Source organism: Typopeltis vanoorti, chromosome 8 (genome assembly GCF_054136105.1).
Source record: "Typopeltis vanoorti isolate ZY-2024b chromosome 8, IOZ_Tvanoo_1.0, whole genome shotgun sequence".
Lineage (NCBI taxonomy): Eukaryota > Metazoa > Arthropoda > Arachnida > Uropygi > Thelyphonidae > Typopeltis > Typopeltis vanoorti.
The window spans coordinates 134,089,387-134,110,224 of record NC_143556.1 but is presented as its reverse complement, the minus strand read 5'-3'; the positions used below and the strand labels follow the sequence as shown (position 1 = coordinate 134,110,224).

The 20,838-nt window shown below is 34.9% G+C and overlaps 1 protein-coding gene across 1 annotated transcript in view; it reads right to left on the bottom strand.

Moving 5' to 3' along the window:
* The window catches only part of Ocrl (Oculocerebrorenal syndrome of Lowe), a 537,079-nt gene that overhangs the window by 149,526 nt on the left and 366,715 nt on the right, over positions 1 to 20,838 (bottom strand). Inside the window, exon 20 of the mRNA XM_090396332.1 lies at positions 13,884 to 14,008. Within this exon, the coding sequence (XP_090252458.1) occupies positions 13,884 to 14,008 (125 nt within the window). The remainder of the gene's footprint in view (positions 1 to 13,883; positions 14,009 to 20,838) is intronic.

Genomic DNA, 20,838 nt, shown 5'->3' with positions numbered 1-20,838 from the left:
TTTTATCCTGAAGAGCTTTACTAACTGGATTTATTCTGTTAAGCAATCGTGCCAAATTATTAAACAGCAGATAAATTTATAGTCTTTGATTTTAAGACATAAAACTTGTGCTTCATTTTGAATTTCTTTATTGAAATTGTCATTATTTAAAAATTCAAAAAGCGCATCATAAATTTCTCCTAATTGATAATGCAGAAGGCAAATTGCTATAATTTTGCTTTCCGAACAAGTTTACGATGGCTATTTTAATGTTATATTTGATATAAATTTCAAAAGAATTGACCAACGCTTTGGAGATGATGAAAAAAAAATTATATATTTCTTATACAGTTGCAAAAAAATGAATTGTATCTGCATTTACTTTTGCTGTATAGATCATTAAACTGAGAGTGTGCGCAGCACATGGAACGTAGAAAGCCTGAGGATTTTTACTTAAAAGTAAATTTTGAAGCCCATTTTTCTTTCCCTTCATATTTGCTCCATTATCATAACTCTGGCCTCGCATGTCCTCAATAGGAATGTTCCATTTGGTCAGTTGTGCAGTTATTGTCTCGAATAAACTGCAGCCTGTCAACACTTACAAAATTTAAAAAGTTTTCATTGATTTCGACTATTTCATTAGTATAGGAAACAAAGCGTATAATAATAGTCATCTCTTCTGTTTTACTAGCATCAGGTGTGCAGTCCAAAAATATCAAATAATATTTGGATTCTCGAATTGATAATAGGATTTTATTCCTTATTGCATTACCCATCATTTCTATTATTTCAGTTTGACTATCCTTACTCAAATAGCGTACGCTGTTGTTTTTTCGAAGGACTCTTTCAATATGATATTCCATAACAGGATCAAATTTAGCAAATAATTCCACTAATTTTAAAAAGTTTCCATTATTTTTGTTATATAATTTATCTGATGATCCTCGAAATGCTAAATTTTGACCACCAAGGAATTTTATTATTTCTATTAACCTTATTAAAACATTTATCCCATGTTTCTTCTCCATATCGTACATAACTTGCTCCTGACAGTCGATAGTACTTTTGTTTTTTAAATTTTTATTCAGTTCTTTCCATTTTAAGTTTTTCATATGAATTGAACTTGTTTCAGGTCTATGTAAAGTATTAGATAAATTTCCCCAATCATTGTACCCTTCTAAAATACTGCTAGATTCAATAGATGAAAAAAAAAAGCTTACAACAAAAGCAGAAAACAGAATTTTAAGATTCAGAATAAATTAGCCATGTTCTCGAAACAGTCTCTCTATTTTCCATTCTTCTGTTATAATAAACATCACTAAATTTACGTCCACTGATATCTCTTGGATATTGTATATTTTTCTTTTGAGTAGGTCCCATTTGAGTTAAAACTACTCATAATTTATCATTAATTTTTAGCCATTTGCCTATATCTTCTAAATTTTCAGAAATTAATGACTTGTCTCTCTTGTCAGTTACTTGTTCCAAGTGGTTCTCATTTAATTCCTGCGTTTGACTTTCTTCTTCACCAATTACATCATTATAAGAGCTTGTTGATGACCTGGGTTCTTCAACATCGATTTCTGGTTTGTTTTGCTGGTCTGTATCATCAGAAAAAATTTTAATTTTTTTAAGAAAAGTATTAATAGCTCTGGCTTGTTTTTGAGCCAGTGCTTCTTTTGCAGCTTTTCGTTTTTTTGCACCGGACAAGTTTTTCTTCATATCCATTTGTATAATTTATTTTTGAAAATAAACTGAAATTTAGGAAATTAGATTTAAAATTTTTATAGTAATAAATAATATAATAATTTTTTGGGTTACAAAATACTTTTGAAAAAAATAATAATAACGGTCAGCTCTATATCTGAAGTTATTAGAAGAAAAATAAAAATAAAACTTTTATAAAAACTCCATAATTACAACAGGTAATTGATGATATAATTAATAATAATACTTACCAAGAGGAACTGTTTACAAGTACAAATATGCAGATTTTAAAATCCAAATGTAAGAACACTCCGAATAATTCGTCTTTATTTCACCACTGTCTTACGAATACTGTTCGATTAACGAGAGTAAGTGAATCATACTCTGAGCCACAGGGATCAAACGGACTGTTTTATTGTCAATCTTAAAATCATATTCTGCTGACAAGGGCCAAATAGGACTTCCAGCACCCCCCAGCAACGAAATCAGCATGGTAATAAATGATATTTACTACTTATCAACAGTAACCAGAGCAAATGTAACTGAATTTTATTGTTTTCATTTCAAAATAGAAACCATCCCCATGAAACAGGCCATTATAGTTGTCAATCTTAAAATCCTATATCATATTACACCTGGTTAGAATCGTTAGAATTACTTACATTGGTGACATGACAATTTCACAGTTCTGCACGCTCTGCACTGGGCCAAACGACTACTAGTGCTACAGCGGATTGAGACTCTAAGGTCCTGTAGAAAATACATTACGGGATAGGGTCAGTGCACAGGGCTGCTCTGAGCCGAGTGAAGCAGTGCGTTTGCTGCCTAAGGAGGCACGTTCATGACAATCTTAGTAGGAGAAAATCTGATCTATTTTTAGACAGAATATGTAAATTTGCAGCAATTATACTGACTTACCTAATTATTATTATTTAATTCATTTACAAAAATTTAAAGAAAAAATGAAACTTCACACTAACACTTTGAAACAGCATCCACCTTGTAATGGCGCCTGCCTGCAATGCAGGCCTGCTTCTGCCGGCACTGGGAAGAAGTATAAATCAGGTATGGCATCCCATACAACTACTACAAGTCATCAAGTAGTTTGGCAACAAACAAAAATGCCTTATATCAATCATAATTGTTTCACAAGAAAGTTCAAGGAAGACTGAACTGTTGGCTGCAGATTCCCACACAATTTAACAAAAATCAAAGTTTAATCTTACTTTGGTCTGCTTTCATTAAACATCTAACAGCCACAGACCTAGGATACATAACATGATACCAGCAACAAACTAACACTGTTCCAATATGTATAGAATAATTAATTTAATGTTTTTATCCTGGTTATTTATTTATTTATATGTGCGAATTGTAAAGTTCTGATAACATCTAATATGTGTAATTAATTGTTTCTAGTCTCTTTTCTGTATAATTTTTGTTAATACTCCTGACAATGTAAGTCTAACGACTTACGAATCTTTTAGCATTATTGTTTATAAAACTAGTTAATCTTAAAAGATGTGGTATCAATACTGGAAGCTATCTACAGACCTGCTACACGCACATCTTGACCTACTATTTTTGTCACTACAGTGATGCTTAATGAGATAACCTCCATGATTCCTACACCTCCTTCCCTTTGGTTGATTACTGATTTTGCTCTTATGATCCACAGCTGCTCCAACTAAAATAACTACAGTAATTCTTACTGAAATGAAGACCACTTTTTCCAATTCCAATCAAAACTCCAGACCACTATCAAGATCTTGGTTTCACAACAATTTGGACAAGCAGTGGGGGAAAAAAAAAGAGTATATTAAAAGCAGCTACAAACCAGAATTCAAGCTTACAGTACAACAATAAATAAATGCAGAAGGTTTTTGACAAAAATCAGATTCAGTCTTTGAAGGATGTGCAGAAACCGTTACTTCTGCTAAACTGAAAGATGAATTGTCTGATCTCTGGCTATTTACTTAATTTCTGCCAAGCTAAGTTTTTGCCTCTCTCTTTCATATCCCAATGGTACTGCTGTAACATTATCTGACTCTGAGAACGCCATCAACAGTCAATTTCTTCACAACCTGAGTGATCCACTAATAAATTAGTGACCATCAATATGGATTCTGCTACTCTTACTCAGTAGCAGATCAACTCATGTGTTCACTCTTGATCAGGTCTTACCAAAAGTTCTGCTTATGAAACTACCAATCTTACGATCTACCACTTGCTATAAATAATTGAACTGTTGATTTCTCTCTCTCTTGCTCTCTGGTTGTTCACTATGTGTCATGGTGGATAGCTTCCTTTCTTCAGATTTCCCCATTAATGCCTGATTATCTAGTACTGTACTTTCAGCTGCGCTCTTTCTCCTATTCATGAATAACCTTTTTAGATTAACCTCAAATCCTATTCATAATTTTGCTGATGGTAGTATACTCTATTCCTCTTTTTGATTTACAAACCTTGCAGCTGTACTCATACATATTATTCAGTATTTAAAAAACAAACAAAAAAAAATGGGGTGCTTAAGGGTCAAAGCTGTATAACTGAGAGGAGACCTCCACATAGCCTTTAAAGGAATGCAGAGAACCGGCCAGGGCTTCTGACCTAATGTCCAATCCTCACCTTCTCGTGGTGCGCCCTGTTGGGTATCTACTTGGATACTGAATGAACGAGGATAGGCTGGCAATTTGGGATTTAGCTGACCAAATTGTATTCTTATTGGTTAAACTAAAATAAAAAATGATGGTACAACATGACAAAAATTCATGCCTGCTGGGGTGTCGCCCGGTTAAACAAGGCCCCCGTTGTTTTCGCCAGGGAACTAGGGCGAATATCGAAAAGTCAGCTACTGGAACAAATCTAAAAACAAACCCCAACTCAATACCACCAGAGTTAAAGATCAGTACTATCAACGTAAGAAGCCCGAATGGCAAAGAAATGGAGCTAGCTGAGGAATTAGATAAGTACCAGATCGACATAATAGGGGTGACTGAAACAAAAAAGACCAAAACTGGAGAGATCTTTCTGAGCAATAAATACAAAATGTTATATTCAGCCAATGACAATCAAGGAAAAGAAGGAGTAGCCATAGTATTCAACACAAAATACAAGGCTAATCTTCTTGAATGGCAGTCAGTCTCAAGTAGAGTAATGTGGGCAAATATGAGAATGGGAACTGGACAATGAGACTTATTTGTGCCTATGGTCCCACAGAAGGTTCTACTAAGGTAGAAGTGGAGTAATTTTTTGAGGCTTTAGAGAAAGCAACTGACAAAATGAAAAAGGAAAAGTTGGTCCTTGTTGGGGACCTAAATAGCAGAGTAGGAAATGATTGTGAGACATACAAAAATATTTTGGGAAAATTTGGAGAAAAGAGCAAAACTAATAATAATGGCAAATACTTAGATTTCTGCTCAGGACATGGACTGGTTATTACTAACACCATGTTCCAACATAAAAATGCGCACAAATTCACATGGAGAGAAGAGGCAAGGAATAAGAAAAGTCTCATTGACTATGTTATTGTTGATAGTGATTTTTTTTTCCTGGTGCAGGACACCAGAGTGTACAGAGGATTTGAAATTGGAAGTGATCACTATTTAGTCTTGAGCAGGATAAAATTGAATTTCATATTGAAAAGGATAACATGTAAGAAAGTTTTAAAACGAATAAAAGTTAAGCAGCTCTCAGGTGTGAACTGTAGACTAAAATACACAAAGATTATTGAAGAAAAAATGAAAGAGTTTGAGAACAGGAACCAAACCTTGGAGATTTAGTGGCAAGCCTTGAAGAAAACCTTGATTGATTCAGCCAGAGAGGCATGTGGTGAGGTGATCTGCAAGAATAGAAAAATCAGAACTCCATGTGGACACAGGAAGTTAAAGAGGCAGTGAAGGAAAAGAAGAAAGCATATCAAAAGTTCCTGCCAAATAAGTCAGCTTGTGCTCTTAGAGAATACAGAGACAAATGTAAAACTGTCTAAACAAAAGTCATGGGAGGACTTTGGCAAGAATATAGAAAATAAATATCAAGAAGGTGGAAAAATATTCTGGAGGTTGTTGAAGAAGCTAAGGAATGGAGGAAAGAGTGCTGTAAAAGGAGTTAGAGATGATAAAGGTGACATGAAAACTGGAGAAAAAGATATCCTTGAAGTATGGAGTAATTACTTTGAAAAACTGCTAAATAAAACAAGCAGTGATGACAGTACAGTGGTAAAAAACACTGACCAGGCATGCAGGCAGGAATACATATCCATACTTGAAGTAGAAAAAGCCATCAAAGGCTTGAAATGTGGAAAGGCAGCTGGTGTAGATGATATTCGACCAGAATTGCTGAAGTATGGTGGTATAAGAGTCTTACAGTGGCTGCACTGCATAGTTCAGAAAGCCTGGACAGAGGGACAAATTCCTGATGATTGGAGTAGAGCTCTCATAGTACCCATATATAAAAAGGGAAATAAAACTGAATGTGAGAATTACAGAGGTATTTCCCTACTGAGTGTTCCTGGCAAGATTTATGCAAGTATACTTGAGAAACGGTTGAGAAGAATTGTGAAAGAAAAGCTTGGTGAAGAACAAGCTGGATTCAGGCCAAACAGAGGATGTCAGGATCAGATCTTCACTTTACGACAAATAGTTGAGAAAGCATGGGAATATAACAACGATCTGTATTTAAGTTTTATCGATTTGGAAAAGGCATATGATAAGGTGCCAAGAGAGAAGCTATTCAATACGCTGCAGTTATATGATGCCAATGGGGCATTATATCAAGCAATAAATCTTTATTTGAGATGTAGGTCAGCAGTTAGAATTGAAGGAAGTACAGGAAGATGGTTTAATGTTAAATCTGGTGTGAGACAAGGATGTACATTATCCCCTCTGTTATTCATTATCTATATGGATCACAATATGAAGGAAAGTGGTATTAAACATGATATCAAAATTGGAGATGTTAATGTCAGCTCTTTGCTTTATGCGGATGATGTTATACTTCTAAACAAATCCACTACAAGTCTGCTAGATTCTCTGACTAAATTGAATAGCTGTTGTAATAGATATGGTATGAAGGTCAGCAATAAAAAGACAAAGACAATGAAAATAGGCAGAATCGTTGAAAATGTCAACTGTGTTGTGAATGGAGAACCTGTGGAAGAAGTAAAACATTTCAGCTACTTAGGCACGATTTTTACTGAAGATGGTAAATTAAATATAGAAATAGACAACAGAATCAGCAAAGCTGGTATGGTGGGAAGTCAATTGAATAAATTCATATGGAGTAAGAGAGAAATTAGTCGGAACACTAAATTAGCTGTATACAAGACAGTATTCAAACCACTTTTAACTTATGGATCTGAGAGCTGTGTCAGAAGCAAAACACTTGACCAAAGACTAGAGGCCGCAGATATGAGAGTCCTGAGAAAGATTATAGGCATGAACAGATGGCATCAATGGCAATATCATATTAAAAACGAGGATGTTAGGAAAGAACTTGACATTGTCAGCATCCAGGAATGCGTTAGCAGCGCTAATCTCAGGTTTTATGGTCACATATCAGAATGGGCGATGAAAGATTGGCAAAACAAGTGTTTTCTGCTAGGTTGGCAGCAAAACGACCCAGAGGAAGACCAAGATATAGGTGGATTGATACGGTACAAAGTGCCTTAGACGATAGAAATATAAGATCTGATAATGTTGGAGTCTTGACAAGTAACAGACTGATTTGGAGGAAAATTGTAGATAGGAAGTTAGTAATGATATAATTTTTTCATGTAGTACTATCATATCCTGTACACCCATTGTGGGTACATGGCAGGAATTTGATGATGATGATGATGACAAAAAAAAACTGATCTTCTTACCATATCTCAGTGGAGTGCCATATTTCAGTGAAGCTAACAACCTTTTCAACCACAATGCTACCAAAACAGTGTAACTTATTTCACAAAAGAAAAAAGATCAACGTCACCGCTTATCTCTGTTAATACCAAAATCTCCATACAAGATGAGATCAACCTTATTGAGCTGATTTATATTTCTACCCTTTCATAACATAAACACATCACACTCACAGTATTCTCTAACTTCAAAAAAAGATTATATTTTTTCTGCATAAGACATTACCAATTCTAACACATTATAAATCTCAAATCTGCCCTATTTTAGAATACTGTTCTCACATTTGGAATACTGCAACAAAAATTTCCCTTAAAATGTTTCATGCTATCTAGAAGAGACCAATCCAACTAAGTGATGATTCCCCCCTCTCACAGGCTCAGTCCTATCACTTTCTTTTAACATTCTACTTTTGTATCTTCCATAGGTGTGTTCATGGGTGCCCTTCCACCAAACTGCTAGCATTATTCTTTCACTTTTCCTCTAGTATGTAAACATATGAGCTATTTCTGGTCAACACCCACTTAGTATCCATCTTCCATTCTAACAAACCAACTTTTGTTCTCTCTTTTCTTCTCTAACTTATCTTTGCTCTATAGAACAGTCTTCCTTACACCATGTTTCCAAAGGACTATAACTTACAGTTCAGAAATCTAAATAAGCTGCACAAGTCTGTCAATATACATACATGCACAGCACTAATGTAATATAGGTTTTGAAGCCTCAGTGTGGGTTATGTATATAAGGTATAAAAACTCAAAATGCAATGTTATCCCTTAATAGGCACTATTTACACTTTTGCTAACACATCCTGGCTGGTGGTGTTCTGCTCTGTCTAGGAATAGCAAATCATGTGCAGTGCGACTGTTGCTACAGCTGTGAAAATGTTCTCATAAATATCTGAAATCATGAGCTTTCACACCATAAACAATGTTTCTTCACATACCCACACACAAAATATCAAACAGTGGTGTCAGAATAGGACTTCATGGAAAACAAAGTCTTCCAAATCATGTTTGTTTGTTTGTTAACATTTGCTGTTTCTCAAAACCATTAAACCAGAAAATAATTGTTTTATCATTAGCCCACACTTCTATATGAACATTAAAGATGGTATTAACTGATGGTATTAAGAAGTACAAAGCATACAGGGTATGCTTTGTACTTCTGTTAAATGACTACTGTCATATTGGGGGACATACAATAAGAATACTACCATATGATCACTGATTCAAATTGTCATTTAGTCTTTAAAAAAAAATTATTTTTTATTTATTTTTTAATGAGTGTATATGCAAAAATACATAAATGGGTATTTTTCAGTTTACTGTTCATATGTAGAGTTGACATATAAATACATCAATTCTACATATGAACAATTGCCAGATGCAAACCTACTATAGCACACAATTCTACATGTGTGTGTGTGAGAGAGAGAGAGAGAGAGAGTTCAGGCAAAGGTGTTCGATGAACAACTGAAGATTGCATTTTGTTTGTGAAGACATTTTCAAGGCTGTTTCAAAGAAGCATGGGTGGATAGAATAAATAAGAAAGAAGAGAAGCTATTATGGTAGGTTTGAAGATGGATGCTAAGTAAATATTGTTGAACCAACAGCTGCTCACGTTCCTATCTTGGAGGTATGATTGAGGTCAGTTCACCAGAGTAGTGTTCATGAAAATAGCCATTGAAGAGAGATAAGGCAAAAACATGACATCTAAGAGAGAATGATTAGATTGAGAAAATAAAACTGAGAGAGATTAAAGAGCATCACTTAATTGGATTCTCCTCTTCTAGAGAGAGAGAATCAAATATTCTCAGGGAGGTTTCATGCACCACTCCAAATGTAGGTGCAGTATTTGAAAGTCAGATGTGTTTGATATTTACATGGGGATACAGAGGTGAGAAGAACAGTCTACTCTCATTACAGCAAACACAACTATAACAAATTCACTCACTGAGACAAACTAATAAAGGGTCCCAACCAAAATCCCATAAGTACAATGCTGGAGAAACTTCATCATAGCAAACTATCTACTATAACAAGTTCTTCTGGTGGTCTCTACTAATATGCTATTTACGTGTAGTGAACTGTAAATGTTTCTGCTCAAAATGCTACAGTCGACCGTAGTATTTTGATTAGAAAAGTACATGTAGTTTTTTGGAGGCTGAACATGCTAAAGATGTGACACAATGTGTACGCTCCAGAAAAGAAGATCTAAGTTTGCTAAGAAGAAAATTTCATCTTGCTCAGAAACCTGGATGTTTTAACAAGGAAGAGAAACTGAAACAAGATCTTTCTTGTGATAAATAAGACAGAACTATAGCTTGCTAACGATGAAATTTATGATAATGTCCTCACTTCATAAGATAATAGTAAGGATATTAGAAATGAAGGCATTCTTTATGGAAGATCTTAACACTTAATGATTGTGTATTACTAAGTTTACCTAATAGAGAAGAGAGATGGAGTGTCCTATTTTTAGAAAAGTAAAGATAGAATTTAAGGATAGTAAGATGTCGTTTATGTACAGGAGGACAGAATTTGCCATGTTAAATAACAAAGTTATGTTAATTCCAGTTAAGGAATTAACATGAGCAACAAGCTAAGGGCATCTCGCTGCCTTAATTCATCATACATGTATATTTGCTTACACTACAGAGACATGTGGTGGGGTTGTCTGAAAGGACAGAAAAATTAGAACTCCATGGTGGCCTCAGGAAGTTAAAGAGGCAGCCAAGGAAAAGAAGAAATCATACAGAAAGTTCCTATCAAGTAAGTAAGCTTGTGTTCTTAGGGAATACAGAAAACAATGTAATAAAGCAAAGCACTGTGTAAAACTAGTTAAACAAGTCATGGTAAGAACACAGAGAATAAATATCAGGAAGGTAGCAAAATATTGTGGTAGCTATTACAAATTCTTAGAAATAGAGGAAAAATTACTGTAGAAGGAGTCAGAGATATAAAGGTGATGTGAAAACTGAAGATAGATATTTGGAGTAATTAATTTGAAAAACTGCTATATGAAACAGGCAGTGTCAGCAGCACACGATGGTAGAAAACTCCCAGCATGAATGCAGTCAGGAATACTTATCCATAACTGAAGAAGAAAAAGTCACCAAAAACCTGAAATTTGGAAAGGCAGCTGGAGTAGATGAAATTTAGCCAAAAATGCTCAAATATGGAGGAATACCAGTTTTACAGTGATTGCACTGCATAATTCAGAAGGCCTGATCACAGGGGCGAATTCCAGAATATTGGAACAAAACTCTCAGTACCATCTATAAAAAGGGAAATAAAACTGAATGTGAGAAATACAGAGGTATTTCCCTACTAAGTGTTCCTGGTAAGATTTATGCAAGTATACTTGAGAAAAGGCTAAGTCAAATTGTGGAAGGGAAGCTTGGGGAAGAAGAAGCTGGATTCAGACTAAACAGAGGTTGTCATGATCAGATTTTCACTTTTTGACAATTAGTCGGGAATGTAACAATTTGTATTTCAGATTTCTTGATCTGGAAAAGGCCTATGACAAGGTGCCAAGAAGAAAGCTCTTCAAAACACAATAGTTATATAGTTTAAATGGAGAATTATATGAAGCAATATGTAGTCTCTATTTAAGCTGTAAGTTAGCAGCTAGAATGGAAGATGGTTTGATGTTAAATCAGGTGTGCGACAAGGATGCACATTATCACCACTGTCATTCATTATCTATATGGATCACATTATAAAGGAAAGTGGTATTAAATCTGATATTAAAATTGGTAATGTCAGTCTTAGCTCTTTACTTTATGAAAATAATGTTATACTTCTGAATAAATCCAGCACACGTCAGAGTCTGCAATATTCCCTAACTAAATTGAATAACTATTGTAATAAATTTGGTATGAAAATCAGCAAAAAAAAAGACAAAGACAATGAAAATAGAAACATTGAAACATCAACTGTATCCTGAATATAAATAAACTTAATGAACCTATAGAACAAGTAAAACATTTCAGCTATTCAGGCACAATGTTTAGTGAAGATGGTAAATTAAATATGGAAATAGACAACATAATTAGTAAAGCTGGTATGGTAGGAAGTCAACTCAATAAATTTATTTGGAATAATAAATAAATTAGTTATTGATGATGAATTAGCTGTATACAAGACAGAATTCAAACCAATTTTAACCTGAGGATCTGAGAGCTGAGTTAGAAATAAAACACTTAATCAAAGACTAGAGACCTCTGATACGAGAATTCTGAGAAAGATTAGTGGAGTGAATGGATGGCCTCAATGGCAGTATCACATTCAAGATGAGGATATTAGGAAAAAACTGGTCATTGTTAGCATTTATGAATGTGTTAGTAGAGATAATCTCAGGTGGTATGGTCACTTAAACAGAACAGGAGAGGAAAGATTAACAAAACAAGTGTTCTTTGCAAGGTAGGCAGGAAAAAGAACCAGAGGAAGACCAACATGTGGAACAGAGAAAATAAATTTTTAATAGTTACCACAATATTTTGCCACCTTCCTGATGGATTAATACAGTAAAAAGTGCCTTAAAAGAGAGAAATATAAGATCTGATAATATTGGAGTCTTGACAGATAACAGATTAATTTGGAGGATAATTGTTGATCAGAAGCTAGTAATAGTAGAACTTTTTCATGTAGTACTATCATCATTATCCTGTACACTCCCTGAGGGAACATATCAGGAATTTGATGATGATAGGATAAAATATAAATATTATTATTGTTATTATTATTATTATGTGACACCTCCAGGGATTCCAAGGACTCATCGCAGGAGGGCACTCTACTCTACTTCGTTAAATACATCTCATCCTCTCCACTACTACTTAATTCTACTACGGCACTACTACCGTCAACACCATCTACTGTTCATCATCACCAACAACAGTAGGTATGTAATGTGTGTGTTGAGGCTTAAGTGCTGTGAAGAATTCATGTTAGAGGTTTAATTGGAATATTAACAGCACTGAGAAAGGATTAAAACTAAAACGAGCCATTGACAGTTCCCCACTAAAACCTTCTATCTGGCTAAGATATGTAGATGACGTGTTCTCTATTTGGCCTCATGGCCCAGAAACGTTAGATTCCTTTCTCAGTCACCTCAATAGTCTACATCCAAGAATCCAGTTTACGATGGAAAAGGAAAATAACAATAGTTTACCCTTCCTAGACACCTTAGTAACATGCCTTCCTAATGGTAACCTTTCTTTCTCTGTATATAGAAAACCTACTCATACAGGCAGATACATTCACAAACTCTCCCACCACCACCCCTCCAAGCAATATGGTATTATTAAAACTCTGACCAATAGGGCCCACAATCTTTGTTCCGGTAAAACTGCCCTTTCAACCGAACTCAAAAACATACACAACACTTTCTTTTCCAATGGCTATAATGACTGCAGAATTAAAAAAATAATCAAGTCGTTCCCCATTCCCCGATCATCTCTTCAGAAGGACTTCAGAAATGCCATCACCATTCCTTACATCTGTGGTACTTCAGAAAAAACAGCCAGATCGTTAAAAAAGTACAACCCCACCGTAAACTTGCTACCCTTATCTGCTCCACTAAAGACCAGCTCCTTCCTCTTTCAGTGGCTGGTATATAGAGTGCCTTGTTCCTGTAAACTTGCCTACTTCGGACAAACAGGCAGGTCAGCATCCATCCGGTTAGAAGAACACAGTTCTTACATCTGCAAACATGATTATGGTCAGTGTCTAGCTTTGCAGACCATGTTTTGGATACATCCCACAGGATCTCCTGAAAAAAAAACTACCATGCTCGATCATAGTAAATTCAAAAAAAAAAAAAAAAAAAAAGACTATTCTTTGAATCTGCACCTGCACTCAAGAATCAACCTAATTTAAACAAATACGGTTGCATTAAACTTCCCAAAATTTGGGAAACTTTAATTATCAGAGATCCCTCTTTACATTCCAGGCTACCTGCAAATGCCCATAGAGGGCACACCACCTAGACAGGACTTTAGTTTCACTTTGTATTGTATTTATGTGTGTGTTGTTACAAAAAGTTTTTGTAATCCCCGAAGATGTCTCTGTGATGGAGATGAAATATTGGAAGTATTAAAATTAGTTTTAATCCCTTCTCAGTGCTGTTAATATTCCATTAAACCTCTAATATGAAGTATGTAATGTAACATTCATGAATGTATGGAACATGAGGGTTACAGTACACTAAAAATAATAATAATAAACAAAATAATATGAACATGAGAGTTATAATGTTGCAAAATAATAATAATATAAGTAAATAAAAGGATATGAAAATATCTTTTCCTCCATCCAAATGTAAAACTAAAATATCATATATAGTATCTAGTGCAGCATTTAGCTTAGATGCTGTTTTCTTATCCACGTATACTTCTAATTCCACATCACATTTTTCTCCTGGAAATATAAGAGAATAAATATATATTAAAAAAAAAAAAATAGTCAGCTATATATTACATACAATTTACAGTTATCAGACAAATATAATCAACTCTCCTTACAATGAATTCATAAGGAACAAAATAGCAGTATGTTATAATGAAGGGTCTATAGGGAATAGGGAATTATATTAGAATAGCACTGATATCAAGGAATTTGGTATGAGAACTTTTTGTCAACAGTTTGTTAAGTTTTACCACAGTTAATCTTAGGCATGGTTATAACAATGACAGTGATAATATTAGTAGCAACAGTATGATATCACAGGTCAAACAGACAGCACATGGCCACAGCAGTGTATTCACCATCCACTATGGCAATGCATTCAACTCATTTAACAGCCTATGTATAAGCTCAATTGGTATTTCCAATGCCTCTTGGTTGGAAAGACCTAAGTTCAAATCCTATCTGGGATACAAAACTACCTTTATAAAGGGCTTTCAGCTGAAGACAAGTTAAATGACCTAACATGAAAGTGGCAGATTTTTCTTCCTGGAAATTTGAGTTTTTTTATTCTGTAAAACAGTTCAAATGGTAAAAAGAACACATGTACTTGGCCAAATTCAAAACATCCCAAACAACAATTTATAACATACATTATTCTACAAGCAAAAAATCCCTTATAACATTATATCAGGTATAAACCACAATGAAAAAATACCAACTAAAAATTCTTATTTCAATGAAAGAGAGTTTTATGACTAAAAACAGTGATGAAACATAAAAAAGAGGAATTTATTAGTCGTTACCTAAATAAATAAATTACCAACTTAGTTACACTAGAACTGGTGAAACCAGTTCTAGTAAAACTTTCTAGTGAACGTGAACTAGCTTCTTCAGGGCTAAATACATCAAAACCTACAAAGGTCACAAAGTTGATTAAATGCTGAAAAACTGTTGCAATGCAAATAGATAAGTTCTTGCTAGACAGTAATGTCTAGCAAGAACTTACTTTAAAACACAGCATGTATTAGCTGTCTGCTGTTAATGATAGAAAGTGATTGTTGGTGAAAGTGAACTCTCTAATGTTAAAAGATTCAATTAGAGATTTCCATATATCATTTAGTGTAAGTCAGTCCTTAGTTTTTATTCAGTGATTCTTGTGAGTGGATGACTACAACAGATTCCTTCAGGAGACTGGAATAAAAGTTTCCAATCAACTGCATGGTTGATATCGGAAGTATAGTTGGCTAAACCAGATCTCTTTTTTCTTTTGGGGTTAACATCTGCAACATATTCCTTCTTTCTAACCTCAAATGTGCAGTTTGTCTGTCACTGTATGTAGGCCAAATGATACGAGCACTGAATTCTATACACCCTGAGTATTTGTATAAAGGCGTGCTATTTTTAGGAGATCTCAGGAGGTTATGAACAGTTTAAAAGTTACTCTGATGTTATGATATTTGATGAGATGCTATGTTAAGTGATAAATTTCCAATATATGGCATTGTAATTCTTGTTGAGAGGCTTATACGCTGGTTAAACATGATAACTAATATTTAAGGAATTGACAGCGTATACTAGAAATATAGATTAAATAAACTTTAATATATACTTTCCGATATTTCGGCGAACGTCACGTTGCCATCTTCTTGGGAACTTACTACAAAGACACGTGCACACAAGTACTAATAACAGCAAATGAGACTGAAGCTAGAAAGCTAGCGTTTTCCTAAAGTCCTGATGGTGCCCCCTGGCAGGCTATATTGGTAGTTCTTGGCCTTTGGGCTGAAGTTCTTCTGATAAAAGTTTCCCAAATTTGGGGCAGTTCAAGTATAAAATAGTCTTTCATACTTGAACTTGCTGCGGTGTATTACTGTGGCTTTCTTCCATCTTATTCTGTGGCGAGTATCCAGAGTGTGGTCTGCAAGCCCAGAGTGGCTGTACTGGCGAAATCGGATGTAATCCTTGTGAGATTCTGATATTTGCTGTCCTGCCTGTTTGGCCAAAGTAGGACAGTTTACAGCTGCAAGAGACCTGGTATACACCAGGTAGGTCTAGGGGAAGTGGTTGGTCTTTGGTGGAGCAGATAAGGGATGCCAGTTTTCTATGTGGTCTGTAACAAGTGGTAAAGTGATGTTTTTTTAAGATTTTATTGATTTTTTCCGAGGTGCCTCAGATGTAGGGAATGGTGATGGATTTAGAGTAATCTTTTTTGTGAAGGGGAGGGGGTGGTGGGTTGTGGATAACTGGGTTAAGTATTTTTTGGAGGGGTTAGCCGTTGGCTGAGAAAAAGTCTCGTATACAGCAGCTAAAAAAGAATTTGAACGAGTACGGAGCCGACATATCAACAAGTTTGATAAATTATTAAAGAACTCGGCATCCAAACCTAAACTACAAACCAACATGGTTGTTAACCTTTCGTCAGCTACCTTAAAGCCTGAAGCACTCCACGCTCTGTCACGTGGTCACAACTTTGCCATTGCTCCTAAGAAATTACCGGCCGAGGAATTAATGATCCAAATTGAACGCAGGATTCGCCAACTTCCAAACCACATCGCCAACGATATTAGATTGGATGTAGCCTGTGTTCTCAATAAAGCAAAACATCCAAAATCCAACATATCCATTAATGAATACAAGGCACTACAAGAATTGAAGAGAAACAAAAAAATAGTGATCACCAAAGCTTCAGTCTCATTTGCTGTTATTAGTACTTGTGTGCACGTGTCTTTGTAGTAAGTTCCCAAGAAGATGGCAACGTGACGTTCGCCGAAATATCGGAAAGTATATATTAAAGTTTATTTAATCTATATTTCTAGTATACGCTGTCAATTCCTTAAATATTAGTTATCATGGCATTGTAATGGAGTCACTGTATTGGATATTCTGGTTAATGGTAGTTGAAGGGTTTGAAAATAAAATCCTCTCAACTGTTTTCTTGGAAAAGAATCAAGCAAAAAGAAATTAGAACAGTCTGGAGTTCTGTCTTCAGTTGGTAATCATAACTGATGTTAAATTCCCTTTCCTTGATGTTATCATCACTAAAAAGCCTGAAAGTGCTGTTACTCTTAATGTGTATTGTAAACTTTCACATATAGGACATTATCTTCATGTCTCATCTCTTCACTGTCCTTCTCAGAAATTAGGCATAATCCACATATTAAAGAATAGAGCTTTTATACAAAATGATAACAGACTCAAGTTTAATGAGAATTCTATCAATGTTAGTTTATGTATTTAAAATCATTATGATGCTATATGTTTAAAATCAAAAATATCTTTATTAATTTAAGTATGCCATAGTGCATAGCAAACTAGTAGAAAAAACAAAACAAATTATGGAAGCATATTATAAAAATTATCCGCTTTTCATGCTTCTATTCACATGATCCTTATGCAGCTTCTAGGGTTGCCTTCTCATTCACCCCGTACAAAATATTTTCACTTATATTCTGGAGGTTGTTGAAGAAGCTCAGAAATGGAGGAAAGAGTGTTATAAAATGAATCAGAGATGATAAAGGTGACATGAAAACTGGAGAAAAAGATATCCTTGAATTATGAAGTAATTACTTCAGAAAATTGCTAAATGAAACAAGCAGTGATAGCACTGTGGTAAAAAACACTCAACAAGCATACATTCAGGAATACATATCCATACTTGAAGTAGAAAAAGCCACCAAAGGTTTGAAATCTGGAAAGGCAGCAGCAATAGATGATATTAGACCAGAAATGATTAAGTATGGAGGTATAAAAGTCTTACAGTGGCTGCCTTGCATAGTTCAGAAGGCAAGGACAGAGGGACGAATTCCCAATGACTGGAGTAGAGCTCTCATAGTACCCATATATAAAAATGGAAATAAAACTGAATGTGAGAATTACAGAGGTATTTCCCTACTGAGGGTTCCTGGGAAGATTTATGCACGTATGCTTGAGAAATGGTTGAGAAGGATTGTGACAGGGAAGTTTGATGAAGAACAAGCTGGATTCAGACCAAATAGAGGCTGTCAGGATCAGATTTTCACTTTACGTGAAATAGTTGAGAAATCATGGGAATATAACAAACATCTGTATTTAAGTTTTGTAGATCTGGAAAAGGCATATCACAAGGTGCCAAGAGAGAAGCTATTCAAATTGCTACATTTATATGGCATCTATGGGGCATTATATCATGCAATACCTAATCTTTATTTGAGTTGTAAGTCAGCAGTTAGAATTTCAAGGAAATACAGGAAGATGGTTTGATATTAAATCTAGTGTCAGACAAGGATGTGCATTATCCCCTCTGTTATTCATTATCCATATGGATCACATTATGAAGGAAAGCAGCATTAAACCTGATATCAAAATTGGAGATGTTAATGTCAGTTCTTTGCTTTATGCAGACATTGTTATACTTCTAAGTAAATCTGCTAAAAGTCTGCAAGATTCCCTGACTAAATTGAATAACTGTTGTAATAGATATGATATGAAGGTCAGCATTAACAAGACAAAGACAATGAAAATAGGCAGAAGCATTGAAAATTTCAACTGCATTGTGAATGGAGAACCTGTGGAACAAGTTAAACATTTCAGATACTTAGGCACGATTTTTAGTGAAGATGGTAAATTAAATATGGAAATAGACAACAGAATCAACAAAGCTAGTATGGCAGGAGGTCAATTGAATAAATTCATATGGAATAAGAGAGAAATTAGCTGGAACACTAAATTAGCTGTATAACAAGAGAGTGTTGAAACCAATCTGAGAGAGCTGGGTCAGAAATAAAACTTGATCAGAGACTAGAGACTGCAGATATGCGAGTCCTGAGAAAGATTAGGGGCATAAACAGATGGCATCAATGGCAATATCATATTAAAAATGAGGATATTAGTCAAGAACTTGACATTGTTAGTATCCAATAATGTGTTAGCATTGCTAAGCTCAGATGGTAAGGTCACTTAAACAGAATGGGTGAGGAAAGATTAGCAAAACAAGTGTTCTCTGCCAGGTTGGCAGGAAAACAACCAAGATATATGTGGATTATGTATATTATTTCTGGGAAAACTCCCATGTTACTCCTCTTAATAAACTATTATAATTACAGCTATTTTGCCTGCTTCAGTTTAGGAGTGCCCCTGTTTAAATGTCATTGGCTATTTACTCATGGATTCTTAGGGCATTGTGAGTGTAAATGTACCAAAAAGTATATGTAACACAAGGAATAGAAATTTACACATGCCTTTTTCTGGGTGTTGCAGCTTTTCTTCTCTTCTGCGATGTCGAAAAACTACTGAGTGTGTGTGGGGGGGGCAGGCAATTTGGTAGAATTAAGTTAGAAAAACCTGGGTTTTTTTTCCGTAATATATATAAACATATATATTATATTATATAGGGTGGGGAAAAGGTGAAAGGGTTGATTTTTTAAAATAGGGAGGGGGAAGGGGAAAGGTGGTTGACGGGGTGCGGTCCATTTCGACTATTCGTGGTCGTCATCCATGGGTGATGATGACTACGAATATTCCACCTTTCTTTGTCCAGTGCACAGTGTCACAGTTTCTGTAACCCCATTCCACACCAGTTCTTTATGCCGTTCATCCATTCTCTGAATGGTCTACCTACACCATCTGTTTACACCATCCATAACACCAAACATCAATGCCTTTATCTTCTGATCCTTGCTCATTCTGCAGACATGTCCAAATACTTGCAACTTCTATTGTATAATTTTCTGCATTAAATTCTCCTTGGTTGTGCCTTCTAATAGAGCTCTTCATTTGTGATATTCTGTACCCATCCTATTCTTAGAATCTTCCTGGCTGACTCGCTTAGAATTCCTTTACTTTTCCAGATGTTATGCATGGCCTTCAGATTTGTTCTTCCCTTTACAATCCTAATCTTTATTTATTTTTTACAGTCCAAGTCATATGTCATTTTACTCCCCAAATAGTTGTTCTACATTTTCTATATCGGTTCCATGCATTTATATCTTTTGTTTCATTAATTAAATTAAGGGGATATTAGATCCCACATTGTTTTAAAACCGAATAAGAACTCAAAGATTGGATTGGATTTTGTTTCGTGTTTTTCTCACCAAATACCGTTGTCTTTGTTTTTCCAAGTTCATAACAAGTCCAAATCTTTTCCTTTCCTCCTTTAACGGTTTCAGTGTTTTTGTAGTTCTTTTTCATCTCTCTTCAATAACAACAATGTCATCTGCAAATCTCAGATTATTAATTCTCATCCTGTGTACTGATAATCCTTTTGCATCTTCCTTCACTTTGTCCAATGCTTTTTCTAAATGTGCAAGGAAAATGATTCAATGTTCCAATAATACAATTCAATAATCCCTTGTTCTTACTGCTGATTCATAAAAAAAAAAAAAAGTCTTACAAATTTATTTTAAGGTGAAACAATTGTTTTTGAAATCTGATCCTGTGCATATCCAAATCATAACCAACTAGACCTCACTGACCATAGCTGTGACAGTGGATGTTTTCTTGTTTTCATCAACATCAAGAGTGTCTTCGTAATATGGACAAACCAGGAGACTTCGGAATCAGCAGTGGTTTAAAAAAAAAAAAAATTTAAATAAAGACCCCTGTCCCTCTTAAGCCTTTAAGCTTCTAGACTAACATCTTCAACTTACTGTTTGTGTGCTTTTGTGTGTTTACAATCTTTTATATTACAATTTTTATATGATATCTTGGACAATGTCTCTGCATCAGATGAAATACTGGAACTATTAAGCTTATGTTTAATTATTTCTTTGTGCTATTTCATTCCATTAAAGCTAACTATGAGCTTAAACCAGCATTAAGCCTTAATACACATAAACAAAGTAGTGGTCTCCCACCAGGCCATCAGT